The sequence below is a fragment of the Microtus pennsylvanicus genome, chromosome 3 (genome assembly GCF_037038515.1).
Source record: "Microtus pennsylvanicus isolate mMicPen1 chromosome 3, mMicPen1.hap1, whole genome shotgun sequence".
In the NCBI taxonomy this organism is placed as follows: domain Eukaryota; kingdom Metazoa; phylum Chordata; class Mammalia; order Rodentia; family Cricetidae; genus Microtus; species Microtus pennsylvanicus.
In genome coordinates this window covers 55941230-55959373 of record NC_134581.1, presented here as the reverse complement: position 1 = coordinate 55959373, position 18144 = coordinate 55941230, and the positions used below count along the sequence as shown (strand labels likewise).

The window sequence follows — 18144 nt, the reverse complement described above, 5'->3', positions numbered from 1 at the left end:
CGAGTTCCCTGAGCCTGGACAAGAGACTTGCCCGGTGGGAACTGAAAGGGCTTTGTGGAGATGCTGGAGGTCCACAGAGACACGGCCACTGTCAAAAGCCTGCCCACGTGGGGAATGCTGGTCACACCTGTCATACCAGCACATGGGATGCAGAAGTGGGAGAAACTGTAGTTCTGGATTAGCCTGGGCTACAGAAAAAAGTGCTCTCTGAAAAGGCTTAGGAAGGTCCAGCCCGAGGCAAGGAGAAAGGTGCACCTGGCTCCTTCCCCACTCTGGTCTTGGGGGCAGGTCTCCCTCAGGAAGCCTGCCTGGAGGCAGCGCTGGGAAGCAGGGTTCTGCATTCCCTGAGGGGTAGCCTCCTGCTTGAGGGAACAGAGGAGGGAGGGGTTCAGTCCTGGAGGCAGAAGCAGTGAAAGACTTCAGAATGGAGAAATGTTGCTGAACCCCACCCATGGCCGGGGAGGGGGACACCCCAAAGGCCAGTGCCCTGGCCCAGTGGGCCCATTCCAGGCAGCAGAAATGGCGTGAACCCTGTGTCAGGGAGGGCGATCTAGGCAGCCGTGACGACAGGACTCCTGCCTGTGCTGGGCATGACGAGGTGATACCTTTTGCCCTCTCCCCAGGGTGGCAGGGCCCGGACTGCTCTCTGCCATGTCCCAGTGGGACATGGGGCCTGAACTGCAATGAGACTTGTGTCTGTGCCAATGGGGCAGCCTGCAGCCCTTCTGACGGCTCCTGCGCCTGTACCCCAGGCTGGCTGGGGGACTCCTGTGAACAGCCCTGCCCAGTGAGTACCCACCTTGGTCCCTTGGGCCTTCTCCAGAGGGGGGGGGCTACATGGTCCATAGAGAAGAGCTCTGAGTCAGGAAGTGTTAACCTGTGTGGCCTCTTCCTACCCTGGGCCTCAACCTTCCCATCTATAAAATGGCCACTTAGACAGAAATGCGGTTTCCCGTTGCTGCTCTTGCAAGCTGAACAGATTGACTGGCAGCTACAGAATCGACCCCACCAGGGCACTCCCAGTCCCCCCCCTCCCAAACAGCAGAATGGCTCTTTCCAGGTAGCATTTGAGTTGCAATCTGGTCACTGTAACTACTAGGGATGGGGCATGGAACCAAGCCATTCAGCGGCAACCCCAACTCAATCACTGAGCCTGAGGCTGCTAGACCAACTGACGAGACTGAGTGTGGGTTTCCCCTGCCTCCTTGAGTGTGCTTCTCCAGCTGCTTCCCATTTTTCAAGTGAGACTGAGTGGAGCCATCCTAGAATACTGATGTGAGAATTAAGAGAACAGGACGGGGGGTGGGGGGCGGCACTTGAGACCTCATGGGCATGCGTTTCTTTCCCCAGTGACAAGATAGGCAATCCTCGGTCTGCGTGTGGGACAGGCATGTCACAATTAATAAAATATGCTTTGTTTTGTGAGAGAGGATCTCTTGAACTCATGGCAATCCTTCTGCCTCCACCTCCCGATTGCTGGAGTTACAGGCAGTCTTTTCCCCACCACGCCTGTCAACAACCAAGTGCATTTTAATCTATAATTTGAATGATCCCCTGAAGGCGATCATCGCTTCCGTCTCTCCTATTCCTATAATTTAACCAGGTGGTCATTTGCGGAGACGTTTTCACAGCCCCCTTGACACCCACTCACAAAGCCTCACTGGACCTCTAGGGGCCGAGGTATGATTGTATTTTTCTCTCCCTCTTCCCCACAGGCTGGCACGTTCGGGCTGAACTGTAGCGAGCGTTGTGATTGCAGCCATGCCGATGGCTGTGACCCTGTCACAGGCCACTGCTGCTGCTTATCAGGATGGACAGGTAACCTCTGCCCTGCCACTGCCCAGGTTCTTGGTTTTCCTTCCCTCCTCGTGATGACTCATCTACCAGTTTCTTTCTGCCCTCACTTGCTCCCTTTCAGCCCAGCACAGAGATGTTTATTTAAAACATATGATACTGAGACTTTGTTCTCAGGACATGTGTTCATTTCAGGGCCAACAGGTACTCAGCCTGTGTATAGAGAGCATGGCACTTCAGAACCTCAGTTCTGCTGGGCAGAGGTGGTGCACACCTTTAATCCCAGCACTTGGGAGGCAGAGGCAGGCGGATCTCAGTGAGTTCAAGGCCAGCCTGGTCTATAAGAGCTAGTTCCAGGACAGGCTCCAAAGCCACAGAGAAACCCTGTCTTGAAGAAGAAAAAAATAAACAACAACAACAACAACAAAATAGAATCTCAGGAGGCACACTAGTAGGGAAATATATAGTTTTTTGTTGTGTTCGGGCTCTTTTTTGATATGATTTTGGCTGGCCAGGAGTATTAGTGGAAGTAGTCAGGTTGTTAGGACTAGAAGTGGGGCAGATAAGGGGTCTGCGGAGAATATGGTAGAGAAGCTCAGGCTGTTTTCGTTGTTTTGTCACAAAAGGTTAATAGAGATAAGGTTAATTAGGCCTCCTGGTCGGTCTCAGGCCTTCCATCTTGCCCAGGTGAACCCACTCTGCACATAGTGAACAGAGGGAACCTCCAAACCAGTCTTTCTCTTCGTGATTTGATGGAACTGATGTAAAAGATCCTGGCCAGGCACAGTGGTCCACACTTATAAACCCAGCACTCAGGAGAGAGAGGCGGGGGAGCAGAAGTTCAAGATCATCCTTGGCCACATAGCAAGTTTAAGGCTAGCCTGGGCTACATGAAAATTCTTGTCATAAGGCTCCACCCCCTGTGATGTGGGCCTACCCAGCTCCTCTTTTCTGCCCTATTTCTATCACTTGGTCATTCCAAACACCTGGGTCAAAGTAAACTTTATGCATTTTATTAAAGATAGATCTCATTGTGTAGCGATGTCCAGTCCGGAACTTACTATTTAGCCCAGTCTGGCGTCTTTGTAATGCTGAAGTTTCAGACAATCAAAGTCATCCTTGGCTACTTAGCAAGTTTGAGCCATCTCATGAACAACGTGAACATGTACAGGAGGCTGCATAGATTATATGATCATCCTTGGATATTGGTTTCTTTCATGAATACAGAGGGTCAACCACAGCTATAAAGGGGAGACTGGAAGAGGTACCCAAAATCTTTAAACTGCTTTAAACCTTTCCCAAGCTTCAATTATAATCACCCCACATTCCCCGGTCTGCCTCTCAACCCCCCGAAACTCCACGGGAGAAACTATCAGCAAGGGAGTGGGGGAAATGATGCACCTGCCACATGCTCCCTGGTGAGAAGCCACTACCCATTTTTCAGGAAGTGATACCTGAAACCCTCCATACCCCGCAGCAGGTCAAAATGCAAGGCAAGGCACAAGAAGGGAGGTTATTCCCAGCAGTGGGGGAGGAGGCCAGCAGCACCCCTCCCTGTCTCGCCACCCTGACTGACTCACCCATGTTCCCTCCCTCTCCTTCAGGTAGGCCGGGAGAGCCTCAAAGGCTTGACTGTTTGCTGGATCTTCTTCCCTCCTGTTGCTCTTTCTTAGTCCCTGTCCTTCTAACAAGGCAGACTTGACTTTTAGACTAACCCTGCGCTGCCTGGAGCCTCTGAAGCTCACTTTCCAAAGACTGGCTGGTCCCCTGGGCCTGCTCCAATCACCTATCACACATGTGTCAGGATGCCACTCTGCCTGGAAGGAATCCCCACCCTGGCTTTTTAAAATTCCTCCTTAGCCTCCAGGTTGAAATCAGCCCAGCTCAAATATTTTTTGAGCTCAGAGGGACTGTAGATCTTGCTCCCTTTTTTTACTGGGCTATTCCATCCGTTTCCCCTTAGGTTGCTGTTTTTCAAATCAAGGGTCAGTTATCAGCATGTTTGAGGTACAGCAAGCAGTTTTGGTTGCTTTTATATATGAGATTATGTGTTATAAAGTGTGTATATGCATACACATATTTTCTATTTCTCTCATACAGCCCTGGCTGGCCTTGAACTTTCTACACAGCTGAGGATGACCTTGTATGACCTTGTATTTCTTTTTAAATTAAAAGTAAATTTGATAGAGATCATGAATGACTGCATCAGTATGATAGAGTGGGGTTGCTTGTGCCACAGTGGAGGTCAGAGGCCAGCTTTAGAATCAGTTCTCTCCTTACCTTTTTATATGGATTTCAGAAATGGAACTCAGGCCACCAGGCTTTCGCACCAAGAACTGTGACCTGAGATGAGCCATCTCACTGGCCCGATATGCCCTTGATGCCAGCTTAGCTGTGAAGGTGGAGGCAGCCTTCTTTATCTGGTGCCACCAGCTCCTCTCTTGTTGGGCTCATCGAGCCTGCCAGGGGTCTGCCATTGTGCCGTGTTCAAGTCCAAGCTATCCAGCCTTCTGTTGTCGCTCAGAGTGACTGCCTGTGCCTGGCCAGTTCCTTTCATTTCTGAGGACTCTGGAAGGGCATCGTCTCCTCTCAGAAGCCCTCCCCGTCATCCCCACTTCCACTGGGTTTCCCTCCATCTCCCTCCTGCCCTCATCCCCTACTGCTGATCTGCCTCTGTGTTTGGTTCACAGGCATCCGCTGTGACAGCACGTGCCCCCCAGGTCGCTGGGGCCCCAACTGCTCAGTGCCCTGCAGCTGTGAGAATGGAGGCTCCTGTTCTCCAGAGGACGGGAGCTGCGAGTGTGCCCCTGGCTTCCGAGGACCCTTATGTCAGAGAAGTAAGGCTAGGCCCCCACCCCAAGGATTTCTGATTTCCCATCCACTTAGCGCCTCCTAGTCAGAAGCAGTGCTAGACTGTAGAAGGCTGGCCTCTGGGAGCCAGGCCGCTCCCCATTTTGTGCCTTCCTCCCCTATACTGGCTGTTCTGTCCCCAAGTTCAGGGCTCAGCCTCTAGGTAGAATCAGGAGTAGCCACCAGTTCCTCTCTTCAAAAGATATGGACCTCCAGGTGTGGGGATCCCAGACTCCCTATTTTTTTTTTACATCAAACATTTTTATTTTATTTGCTGTGTATGTGTCCACACCATGTGTAGAAGCCACAGACTGATGTTGATGTCTTCCTCAGACTCCCTATTTTTAAGGAGTCTCGCTTCACTGGGATGGGGGACCAAAGAGGTGACTAGGCCAGTTGTTCCCTACAAGCTTTAACCACCATCTCCCCTCCAACACCCTCAGTCTGCCCACCAGGGTTCTACGGCTATGGCTGCACCCAGTCTTGTCCTCTCTGCGTGCACAGCAACAGCCCCTGCCACCATGTCAGTGGCATCTGTGAGTGCCTGCCAGGATTCTCTGGAGCCTTGTGCAACCAAGGTACCCTCAAGTGGTGGGAAGGCCAGGGCAGGGAACCAAGGGGCAGAAAGAAGGGAGGGTCCAGGGGTTCTCTTCCTACACTGTTGGGAACTGAGCAGCACATATGTGAAATGAGAAGAAGTAACTGTGCTGCTAAAGGCACGGGCTCGAAGACGCTAAATGCCATGTCTATGGTCTCGCAGCTAGCGAGTGGCAGAAACAAATGCAGACTCCAGTATTCTTCTAAAAAGAAAGGCGGAAGACAAGCCAGGCATGGTAGTATATACCCATGTGATCCCAGAACCTGGGAGGCTGAGACAGAGGATTACGTATGTAGGGATAGCCTGGGCTACTTAACCTGCCTCAGAAAACCAAAACCAGGCCTAAGCACAGTTGGAAGAATGCTTGTCTAGAGTGCATGTGATCCATCTCAAGCACTACATAAGCTGGGTGTGGTGTCATCTATCCATAAGCCCAGCATTCAGGAAGTAGAGGCAGAAGAATGGAGAAGTCCAAGGTAATCCTTAGCTACATAGAGAGCATGGGGATAACCTGGGCTACATGAGACCCTGTCTCCAAATACATAACAAGCAAACAAAAGGTAGGAGCATGAAATGAGCATTGGTACAACCAGAGTGGCCCTGAGCTAGGGCTGTGTGGAATGCCAAGTAGTAAAGGCAGAGATTTTGTGAGGGCACAGAAGAGCCCAGTCTGTCATTGGCTCCTATCCCCCTCAGGTCAACAGCACTAATCCCTGGCCCCACACACTTCCCAGCTCAACCCCAGAATCTTCCCCAATGTCAACTCCAGGCCTCCAGCATACTGTATAGGCAGTGCTAAAGGGGCAAGGAAGTTTATTGTAGCATACTCCCCCAACGAGCTAGTTTTCTGAGGGCACCTCACTTGCAGCATTTACAGGGTTCCATGACATAAACATTTCTGCTATGGCAAATTCCAACACTATTGTCAAAAATCCCTCCACATTAGCCAGCATGGGAAGATAAGAGCTGGCCCCCAGCATCTACCATCCACAGCTCCCTGGGAGGTGTCTGAAGCCTAGGGCACTGTGACAGTTGGAGAGGGCCCAGGGATTCTGCAGGACTTTGGGATAACAGAACCTGGGCCTGTTAGTCTACAGCAGCAGGGAATGGGTGGAAGATGCAGCAACTAGAGATGGGGAGTGGGCTAGGAAGGCAGGCCGGGATTACTTAGAATGGCTTAGGACATGGCTTTGCTTAAACACTAGCTTGCAGAATTTACACTATAGTCAGTGAGAGTGAAGACATTTGAGAATAATGTGAACTTAGAGCTAAAGGCAACTTCAAAGTCACCTAGGCAAGAACCTCACCTGGCCTGTGCTTAAACACTTCTTTCTCTTGATGAAGAGCTCACCACCTCCAGGGGAAACCATTCTTTTGATACATCATCACCGCTGAGCTGGGCTATTTTTAATATGCGCGAATAGAAGTTTGACTCCATGATGTGTTGAGGTCATAAGAAGTTTGGACCCCAGGGAAACATATGTGACAGTTTCATTTGCTTGTAACCCTCCTAGGATGGTTTAATCACCACCTGACAGGCTGAGGTTTATTTATTAAACATAGGAGACCCAGCCGTCAATAGAACCAGGCCCCGTCTAAATTAGGAGCTCTGAAGCCCGAGAAGGAACCCTCGCAGCCCATGCCGTCTGATTTATTACCCGCTGGCCTAATGAGTCTTTTCCACATATAGATCTAATGGAGTTGGCTATTAATGGCAACTGCTCTGGTTACGTCTCAAACCTTGTAAAAAATTGAACTGACACTTTCTAATGACTGGCTTTCCAGTGAGTTACAAATTATGGACAGTGCTTCCCCAGAATCATTAAACATAGATTAAATATAACCCAATGTTTTCTTTTCACTGGCCCCCTCCTTCCCTTCCCATGCCTGACTCTTGATTCAGCTAAGAAGTCTTGCAATTAATGCGTTAGACTGATCACATTAGCGGCTCTGCGGGTGAATTTGTCCGCCTTGTGTAGGGGGAAGACTTCAAAGGGAAGATTGCCTTGTTAGAGCAGTTCAGTTGTAGGGTGAAAACTGGTGGATCAGCTCCAGCACCTACTCCCCACCAAGCTGGTAGATAGTCCTTTGCCTCAGCCAACACATGGGGGTACAAGGAATGATGAGGCTCAAACTGGATCCCCAGAATAAAGCATTTCCCAGAGAACAGGCAGTTTCGGAAGCAGAGGGTGGAGCCTGAGCAGCAAACAGGGCAGACTCGCCTGGGAAGGGTAGCACAGAGCCTCCCATCAACCGATCAACCAACCGCCTACCTGCAGCTACAGAAGCCTGAGTGGGGACTCCTGTCCCTGTTTTGATGAGGAAACAGATCTAGGGGGTGGGGTGAGACATGAAGGACTTTGTTAAACTGTCCTCAGCGAAGAAATAGTAGAATTTCTTTGCTGTGTAACCTCAGACAGACAGCTTAAACCTCTCCCTATGTGTCAGGGGGATTCAGTGATAGGGAGCAATGATGAAGACATTGTCAAGATTAAGTGAAAGTAATATTAGTCTTGGTGAGACATTTTGATCAGTTTCTGGTGTAAATGCAAATGTCAGGTGTTTGCTGAAGGCATAACAAATCGAGGACCCAAATCCAAAGCCTCAGGCAGAGTCGGGTCCACCTGCCTTTATCATCTGCCCCAACCACGAGCCATGTTCACAGAGGTAGAGACTATATGCACATTCTGGCTACCTGGTGCCCACAGTCAGGCTAGGGAAGAGCTGGCAACGGGAGGCAGAGTGGAGGAAGGGAAGTGATGGCTTCCCTGGTTTGAGACCTAAGTCAAAGGAAGCCACTTTCCTCCAAGAAATCAATACCTATTCCATGGGAGCCGAAAAGATGGCTCAATGGGTAAGAAGGCTAGCTGCTCTTGCAGAGGATCTGAGTTCACTTTCTAGGACGCATGTCAGGCAGCTTACAATTGCCTCTAACTTTACCTCCAAGGTTTCTGATGTCCTCTTCTGGCCGCCACAGACACCTGTTCTCATGTGCACATGCCTGCACACAGATACATATAAATAAATATTTACAAAATCTATTCCTGGTCCTCTGATGATCAAAGTAGTAGAACCTTCTAGAATGCTGAGACTCCCAAGGCCTATTTCCTCAGTGTTCACTGGACAGTCAGATACAATAGAAAATGAGACCACATTGTCTGCCCTTGCAAAGTTTAGGCCAGGGGACCAGGGAGAGAGGTGGGAGAAGGGTGATGTTTGGTCCTGGTGGCCTGAATGTCTGCTGTCTCTCCAAGCATTGTAGGGGACACCAGGAAGGGAAGGACTCGGGCTTGGCCTGAAACAGCTGTTAAGTCTCAGTAATAAGAATGTTCAAGGAAGAAGCTACCTGCAGCCTCAAATAGGGACACAGCCACCCAGAAGGGAGAAGATAGGTGAACCAGCTAGGGAGGAAGATCAAACACAATAAAAACCCCAAGTGACTTGGAAAGGATATACATTGTTGTGCTTAAGAAAACCGGAAAGATCCAAAAGTAGGCTGCTGGGGAACACCAAGGTAGCTGACAAGGATGTCAGTATTTTAAGGCTTGCTCCATCTTTTTGTTCCAGGTAGGTGAGTCCTATAGGCAGAACATCCATAGTGGGACTTGAGGGTCAGAGGAATTTAGAAGGCACTAGTCATAGGAAAAGCACAGCAAAAAGGCCTGGATACCCTTAGAAGGAGGTGTGTGGTCCAGTAACCCATGTGTCTAGGAGGGCAGTCAAGGATAAGCCAGGGAGGTAGTGTAGGAGCACTGGACTAAGAGTCCAGAGATGCCACCCCATCTTACCACTTTCTATCTGTGAGACCCAGGACAAGTGATGTCTCCCCTGTGTGCCTCAACCTGTCCCTGTCAAAGGAATCAGAACAGAGCCTCTTGGAGTGCTGCTGTAGGACAAGGGACACTCACTCTATGTGATGGAGGACCATCTGCCACTGTAGCTATTGGTTCTCCTCCAGATCATACCCAGGTCATGGCTGTGGCCTAGGAACCACTTGGGGTACAGCTGTGTGGGTGGTGGCTCTTAGAGCCTGGGAAAGAAGGCAGATGCCAGGCTTCCCTGTGCCCACAGTGTGTGCTGGAGGGCACTTTGGGCAGGATTGTGCCCAGCTCTGTTCCTGTGCCAACAACGGGACCTGCAGCCCCATCGATGGCTCCTGTCAGTGCTTCCCTGGGTGGATCGGCAAGGACTGCTCACAGGGTAAGCTGTGACCCCACAACTGTTCCTCTCTCTGTCATGGTGTCTCCACCCACAGGGCTGAACTCTCCTGGAGACAAGAACATCTACCCAAGACCCATTTATTTATTTGCATTATTTCTGTGTGTATGGTGTGTGTCCAAGTGCCACAGCATGTATGTGGAGGTGAGAGGCCAGCTCTATAGCATCACTTCTCTTCTTCCACTTTTATATGGGTCCCAGGGATCAAACTCAGGCTCACCAGGTTTGGGTAGTAAGTGCTTTTACCCATTGAGCCAAGTCACTGTTCCCCGACCCTGAAAGTCCCATTTAGCGAAACAGTGAACTTGTTGAGTTACTGGTACTGACCATGGATATTGTTACTGCAGATATTAAAGGCATCGGTATTGTTAGTGCCATCAATGCCAGGAATCCTAAGAATTCACACTCCATTAGCATCTGTGTGTAGAAGGAGCATAGAGATGGGGAGGAGGGAACAAGGCTGGCATGTTGGAGTTTGTGAGTGACTAGGCTAGGGCAGCCACCCCTAGAAAAATGGGAGCACCTTGCGGGATGGATCCCCCTATGAATAATGTCCTAAGCATCCTAAGCCTGAAAAGATGTAACAGCCTGATACAAAGGGGTCCCAGCCCTTGGCCTATGGAGCTCCCTGTCTGATGTGTAAGACAAAACCAGTATCTGTAAGGAGGTCCCAGTTAAATGGTTAGACTTAGCGCAGTTCCATTCTGGTGGGAGACACAGGCTCCATCCTTAAACATCACAAGAACCCAAAGAGAAGACAGTCCCTGCCACTTGTGGAGAAGTCAGTATCCCCAGTGGTACTTCACCTCTATCGCTGTCAGTCCCCCTAAAAATGGAGGTGCAAGGCTGCTTTAATCACCCAAGATTGAGTAGACAAGAATCTGGGCCTCATAGCAATCCTAGTGGATGAGGCCAAGAGGTGACCTGAGGGATTCTGAGAATAGCGCAGCAAATCCCGAAGGCCAAGAAAGATGCCCCTCTGGGTCCATCAGGTGTCCTGGCTCTGACATGTACTCGCCTCCCCCCTTCCCTCCTGCTCCTCTCTGCCCTCCCCCTCTGCATCCCATCCACCCCCCCACAGCCTGCCCATCTGGGTTCTGGGGCTCTGCCTGCTTCCATACATGCAGCTGCCACAACGGGGCGAGCTGCAGCGCCGAGGATGGGGCCTGCCACTGCACCCCTGGCTGGACTGGACTCTTCTGCACGCAGCGTAAGCCCTGCCTCCCAGCCTACTGCCACTCCCAGTCATATGCTGCGGCCTACTGGTCACTTTGTGAATAGTCTTGGCTTGTAAAGAGGGGAGGGGGGAAGAGGCTGGTCCCAGGACCAATCATACCTCAGGATCATCCAAAGTCTTGAAAGGTCAAGGCTATAGGGTACCCCAACAATCAACAAGATCAGGCCCTTGGACCATGGGGAAGAAATCTCAGGGTTGTACAACCAAGAGACCAGAGCGTGTCCTCTGCTGCTGAGGCCCTAGCTGCATGGATTACCTTGCCCCTATCCTCCACCCCTTTAGACCAAGATTCAGTGGGTACCGATGGCTCTGAGGGGCTCACTAGCCTTTATCCTGTGCTGCGGAGGAAGCAGCAGACAAGTCTGGTCCCAGCAACATCTCTGCAGTTTCCCTGAGTCCATGGCCACTGTGATCTGTGGTCTTGTTGCAGGTTGCCCTGCAGCATTTTTTGGGAAGGATTGTGGGCACATATGCCAGTGTCAGAATGGAGCCAGCTGTGACCACATCACTGGGAAATGCACCTGTCGAACAGGCTTCACCGGGCGCCACTGTGAACAGAGTAAGCAGCCCCAACCCTGTTCCTGGTATTTGGGCTGGGCTTCTGCCTATTGCAGGGGAAGCTGCTTCCTTCAACCCCCACTCCCATCCAGGATACCTCAGCTCCTGAACTTTAGACTTTGAGGACAACTTCTGAGAAAGACTTAAGGTTAACCCTACACACTCATGGTCACAGTATCTCTCGCCCCTACACACTCATGGTCACAGTATCTCTCGCCACTTCAGACAGGGCAAGGGTGTGGTAGGCAGGATTTTCTGGTTCTTTAAATGAGTTCAGGAGGGAGAGGCAGGTGAGGCTGCCTGCTCCTGTGCCCACATGCCCTGACTCAGGGTGATACACAACAGGCACTCCAGTTCAAAAGGCTTCATTGAGGGTGGGATACAATTGTCCTGTTGCCACGGGCTTCCCCACCTGGAGTGGGAGGGGTGTGAGTGTGGCTGTGTCTCACTGTTTACTTGCACTCTGCATACCATATAGGATGTGCCCCCGGAACCTTTGGATATGGGTGTCAGCAGCTATGTGAGTGCATGAACAATGCCACTTGTGACCATGTCACTGGTACCTGTTACTGCAGCCCCGGATTCAAAGGAATCAGGTGTGACCAAGGTAACATACAGGTGGCAGAATGTCTGGACAGAGGTGGAAAGGGCCCAAAAATCATTGGTGGCTTCGGAGTTCTAACCAAACCAGTTGAGGTTTATGACGCTACCTTTTATTCATAGTTGGGAGCCTCACCTCACAGCTTCTCCATGCATATCCTCTGGGAGTTCCCCGTGGGCTAGTGCTGGGAAGGCCAATCAGGCTAAACTGGAACGTGCCAGGTTTGACTTCTGCCACTCCCTGCTAGGTGTCTCTGGGCAGGTCATTTCCTTTGCTGGGCCTTTTACTCCACATTCAATTGAGGAGATGTTAACCTTTGTCCAAAGGGCTCAACTGAACTCTAGGTCTACACCTTGGCAACATCTACGGTACATCTGAGGGGATCAAGGAAGGCCTTGGCGCACACACACCTGGCACATATGAGCACTCTGTAACTGGTGGCTTTGTGCATGTAAAAATCTCTTTGTAAAGTTTTGTAGGCTTGGGAGGTTATTGTAGGTTCTAGAAGATGGGAGCAGAAAACAGGCTCAATTACCCATGTCAGACAAACTTACTTGGCAGTCTGAAGCCATGCAGTTGAGGCAAAAATGCAGCATTTTCCTCCCTAGAGTGATAGTCAGCTCTCTCCAGGCAGCGGCAGAGAGCCAGGGAGAGGTCCAGATGCTGCCCAGCTGGAGAAGAAACCCTCACCAAAGCAGTCTCAGGGACCCAACCACACATGTATAATCAAGAGTTGTGTCTTGGGGCAGTAACAGGCAGTCACAGAGCTCCCAGCTGTCAAGGCCAGTCTATCATTTGGTGCTTATGACTCCCTGGGGACATTGGGGTTACTGTTCCCATGGACATTTTAATCACATAGCTGGGAAGCAGGAAGAATAGTTGAAGCCAGTTTTTCCTGACTAAGTTACTGGTTGAGCGAACTTAGACAAGTTACCTAACCTTGGTGACTCAGTTTATTTTTTTCAACTGTGTGGAAAAGGTAAATAATTCCTTTTTTTTGTAGACTTGACACAATGATAAAATAACTTTAATTCATGTGTGTACCTGAGTAAATATTCAGTAAGCATTTATTTTGCTTCACACTTAAATTACGTTTTCTTCTTGTGACCCTGGGACGTGATCTTTCTGCCACTAGACGAAATGTGGGCACTGTGAGGGTTGAGCTTAGGCGGGGGTGAAGGGGCAAAGCCAGGGAGTAAACTGGAATCAGGCCCGTCTCTGGCTCAGGCCTTCCTCTGCCCACAGCTGCCCTCATGATGGATGAACTGAATCCCTACACCAAGATCAGTCCAGCTTTGGGAGCAGAGCGGCACTCAGTGGGTGCTGTCACAGGCATCATCCTCCTGTTGTTCCTGGTTGTGGTGTTGCTGGGCCTGTTTGCCTGGCGACGGAGGCGGCAGAAAGAAAAAGGCCGTGACTTGGCTCCTCGTGTCTCCTACACCCCAGCCATGAGGATGACCAGCACAGACTACTCTCTCTCAGGTCAGGCTATGCCCCGTTATTTATCCTCCCCCTATACAACTCAGCAGGAGGCCTGCAGTCTTCTCAGGAACATCTATATTCTTGGTTCATCGTGGGTGGTTCCTTATGGTAACCCCATAGAGAAAATGGGGTTGGAGAAGTCTGCAGTTCCAGGAGGGTGTTGCTTCCTGGAGTCTAAGCTGGGTGCCAACACCCCACATCCCCACCCTTCTCATTCGGCTGTGTCTATAAGAGATGTATAGTAAGTAGCAACTTTTCTAAGAAACAGAGGGGATAGTTCCCTGTGTGAAGCCCGAGCACCTACTGACTTTTGCTTTCTCTGGGAGGACCTCAGGCGATCCCTGAGGAGCACTCCAGAACTGAAGTAACAGGGGAAGGGGTGCCTCACTTAGGAGAGGTCTGCAAGTTTGGGAAGAGCCCTGTGTGCTTAGATATGGCATCCTGTGGTAGTCTGAGAGAGGATGTACGGAACTGACCAGATCCTTTCTCTCCCCTGAACTGATACCTTGAAGAGAATGCTTTCTGCTTCATATTTAGCTAACCAGTAAGGTTCCCAAACACCCTGGTGTTGGTTAGGCCTGCACTGTTGAGGAGAGGGTGGTGACCTTCCAATAGCTTGTAGCTGATCTGTAGTCTCCTGTACCTTGTGTTTAATTTAAGAGCACCTAGACCACATCTGCCATTCCTGCTAAGTGCCACCTGCTGTGTGCCAGCTCTATACCAGGAACAGGACAGACAGCTGGCCCCAGTAGAGACGTTGCTTTCAGAGACCTCTGGGGTCCAGCCAAAGCCAACATCCTTTGATGAAAGCCGAGGCCCATTGAGATTTGGCAGTTTTCTTCTATAATGACAATGAGCAGGAATGGCTGATTTTCCCCAGTCCTGAAGAAACTTCAGAAGAGCTAGGGTCAACAAGAACGGAGTTCTCTATGTACTTATTACTAGTGTCTGACCATAGGGGGAAGCAAGGGAAAGTAAATCTACCTAAAATAGAAACTCAAAGACATAAAGCCAGCGTCAGCAGTGAATAGCTTCCAGCTGACCATGATACCCCTATATTGGCAATCCTGGTCTGTGAGCTACACAGGAGGCTGGCTCTCCTGCTTGCTTTAGGGCTACTAGATGCCAGGTAGCTTGGAGGATGTGGAGGGATTTGGCTGTCTTTGCAGGGGACACTCAAAAATGCCCAGCCCCAGTGTTAGTTTTGGGGGCATCTCAACCAAGGACAGGTGTATGATGGAATATGGCTCCTTGTTCTCTTCCCAGATTTGTCTCAAAGTAGCAGCCATGCCCAGTGCTTTTCCAATGCCAGCTACCACACACTGGCGTGCGGGGTGCCTGCCACCAGCCAGGCCAGCACTCTGGACAGGAACAGCCCCACCAAGGTACTGGCCCCTTGGCTCCCCAGCCCTCACCCACAATCCTCTCCATTTAACACTCCCCTCTGCCCAGGAAGGAACTGCATCCCCACATGGAGGCTGTGTGGAACTTCTACATTAAGAACGATCCTAAGACTCGTGGTACATAAAACACTCTGAATCATGAAACTGGGAAAGAGTATGTTTTATGGAGACAGCAGGCTCTATCCCACGCAACTACATCATGCTGCCCACTCATTGGAACTTACCTGGACCTTGTGTATAGATAACTAGTACCTACCAGAACATAGTAACATCACATGCAACCACCTTATCCCACACCCATGTATACCATGTAACCACTTTGGTCATGTGCCAATACATATACTCAAAATGTATATATGTTTACCACAAATTACTAGTGTGTTAGCAATATACTCTGAAGTAACTCACTATTCAATTAACTACTTGATGCCTCTTAAACTTGGGCATGCATGTCATCTATACACACATCAGATGGGAACCCAAATGCTAGCTAGTGTTCTTGCTGAAAAGGTGTGCTCTCCCTGACAGCTCCAAGCACAGGACTAAGTCACAGAATGGATAGGTGTTTTTAGTCACAAATATTCCAAACCTTAGATTTCTCATAAAATATGTATGTATATGTAGACAGATAGACAAGACAGCATGTAGTACATCCCTTGATGATGGACCAGTAAGAGGCAGTGTGAGAGGCTGAGACATGAACAGCCCCAAGGATAAGGTTTGTGAGGGGCTCTTGCTATACACACCTGACACCTACCTAAACACGTGCCACACACATACACTCAGAATGGCAGGACCATTTGGGGGGGTGACAATCCTAGAATACCTGGCTTCCTGTACCATCATCTATCCCATGCCAGGGGCACAACTTTCATATTTTAGGCCTCTTCCCTGGAGCTCTCAGAATTCCTTCCTCCCCATCTGCCCGCTGAAGAATGACCACCAGCCCACAGACCTGGGGGTTGCTTTTCTATGAAAAAGGCAAGTTGTATGCAGGTTACTCAGAAGCCCAATAGCTTTGGCGACTCTGCCTGTCATCTTCCAACAAGGCTCTTGTATGCAGGCTCAGTTCAGCTTTTAGCTTGAGGAGCTGAGAGAAGAGAATTTGGTTACCCATCAGGCAGCCCTTGATTAACTCCAGCCATGTTATCAAAGCTGCAGCAGGCTAGAGGCACAAGCCAGGGATGGGTAGAGGTTCCAGGCCACATTATTTGTGCAAGAGCCAGCTACTCTTTCAGTAGAGGACTGATTTGGCTCCCATCACAGGCTGAGACTGGCCTTGTGTAGACAAGAACCCCTCCTGGGAGATAGAACATCTGGAGCAAAGGTAGGCACAGTGTCATGGAGGGGATAGGCAACTGAGACCTGAATTCTACAGCCAGCTTTGCCTTTGGCTTCTGTATATCTGAGTATGGTCCCACGTCTGATAACATCCTGTCCTCACATAAAGGGCTGCTAAGAGAATGCAGGGAGAGGACTGCATCAGTCTCATGACTGGAACTTCCCCTTGGTCACATCAGACTCTCATATATGGCCCAGGAGCAAGAACTGCAGGCAGCTCCTACCTCTGCTGGGGATGCCCTGTGACAAACTGTTTCCTACCCCTCCCCCCCCCGACCTGCCCCTGCAGCATAACTCCATATGCTACAGGGGCCTAAGAACTTGGTTTGGGCATATGCTGTTTTCATTGGCCTCAACTACAGCATGATAGCTTGTCATATAACATTTGTCTGTTCCTCCTTTACTCAGTCATCCAGGGTCTGGGAGCTCAGGAGCATCTTAGGGATGGGTACAGTGAGGCTGGGCCAAGTGCCAACTTGGGGAAGGGCAGCTGAGATGTGAGGTATTAACTGGCTCTCCTCTTCAAACAGCTCAGTAACAAGTCCCTTGACAGAGACACAACAGGCTGGACCCCCTACAGCTATGTGAACGTGTTAGGTCAGTAGTGGTTTGAGTCATCTTCCCCATCGGTCCCACCCTGATCTCTGTACTGAGGGGAGCTGCCCCACCTCAAAGCAAGAGAGTTGGGTCCTGAGCATGGCTTTCCCTGTGGTGTACAGGGAGTGCATGGTTGTAGCCCACTGACTACCAGGGATGGAATGTGAGATTTCCAGGTGGAAGCAGAAAGAGTATTTGCCACAGGCAGAAAAGGATCCTCTGCCTGCTACTTTTCAAGGCTTCTTCCCTCTGCCCCCGTGGAGGGCGGAATGGAATGGGAGGGGAAGAGAGGACAGAAAACCCCAGTCCCTTTGGATGCTACATGGAGATCTTGATTCCTTCTGGCCTGCCCTTGCCCTACCTTGTGCTTCTCACCCCCTTTCCCTGCCATCCAGGCCCTGGGAATAATGGCTCCTCCCTGTCATTCCTCTCACTAGACTCCCATTTCCAGATCAGTGCCCTGGAGGCCAGGTACCCGCCCGAGGACTTCTACATTGAACTTAGACACCTCAGCCGCCACAATGAGCCACACTCACCAGGTCAGACCCCCCCAGCCTTTCCTTCCACCCCATAGCAGATTGTGCTACACCCTCTCCCTGATTCCATGGAGCCTTCCCGTGATCAGTCTATAGCTCCTAAGCCCCACCCAAAGGCGGCAGTTTGTCCCAGTCCTTCCTACTACCCTGTTCACCCTCGTCATGCTAGCTGATGTGGACAAACTGGGATTGCTTATGGAGGCGACACAGCCTGGCTATACTCTCTGTTCTGCAACATGCAACCCAATATGGTGTAGATAACAGAATGTTGGCTCTCTGGAAAAAGTTCAATGATCCCCAGAGAGGCCCCAGACCTAACAGTGGCTCAAACTGTATCTTCTTAGAAAATGACATAGGGTTGTTGAGAAGAGACTGGGAGAAGGTAGGCAGATCTACCACTAAGTATCCTCTGGACTCAAACACTGAGCTCAAAGGTGGTGGCCTAAGAGGGGTGTGAAAAAGACACTTGGCAAGTGAGTCCTGAAAGGAGGAACACACGCATCAGTTACAGAAATGAATGTCAAGAGTACAAAGGATGGACACGGGATGTGGCCTCCCTACAAAGAAGCTCTTCTAGGACACCTTAGGGCAGGGCCCCAGAATGCTAGCCAACTCTAGGTTTGAATTTGGGCTCTAGGTGACTCTTAAAGCTCCACTGAAACTAAGTCAACTTCCTCGGGTCTGTATTCCAGGAAGCAAGAAGATTTGGAATTCATTTTGTTGAGTAAGCATGGTTGCAAGGACCCTGCTGGCTGTAAGTCAACTATGGCTAAGCTGCCCTCACTTCATCTTGAGGTCATTGTGATTCAAATAGCTTGGGAGCACCTGGGCCTCTTCAGGACTCAGCCTAGTTCCTCCCTGTTCCACAGACCTTCAATCACTGTCGCTAGAGCACCTCACACTAGTCTTTGTTAGCTCACAGCCAGCTA

The 18144-nt window shown here is 50.3% G+C and overlaps 1 protein-coding gene across 20 annotated transcripts in view; it reads left to right on the top strand.

Moving 5' to 3' along the window:
• Megf11 (multiple EGF like domains 11) overlaps positions 1-18144 on the top strand; it is a 332420-nt gene that overhangs the window by 303396 nt on the left and 10880 nt on the right. For 3 of the 20 annotated variants that reach the window (XR_012909999.1, XR_012909998.1, XM_075965524.1), the window contains exons 12-23: positions 624-787; positions 1716-1818; positions 4485-4631; positions 5088-5222; positions 9314-9442; positions 10542-10670; positions 11128-11256; positions 11734-11862; positions 13102-13338; positions 14605-14723; positions 16613-16679; positions 17131-17218. Coding sequence is in view for 18 of the 20 variants with exons in the window: in XM_075965524.1 (XP_075821639.1) it covers positions 624-787; positions 1716-1818; positions 4485-4631; positions 5088-5222; positions 9314-9442; positions 10542-10670; positions 11128-11256; positions 11734-11862; positions 13102-13338; positions 14605-14723; positions 16613-16679; positions 17131-17177 (1535 nt within the window). In the remaining 2 variants the exon portion in view is untranslated. Of the gene's footprint in view, positions 1-623; positions 788-1715; positions 1819-4484; positions 4632-5087; positions 5223-9313; positions 9443-10541; positions 10671-11127; positions 11257-11733; positions 11863-13101; positions 13339-14604; positions 14724-16612; positions 16680-17116; positions 17219-18144 lie in introns of all 20 variants that reach the window. The other 17 variants (XM_075965520.1, XM_075965517.1, XM_075965516.1 and 14 more) reach the window with 9 other exon arrangements.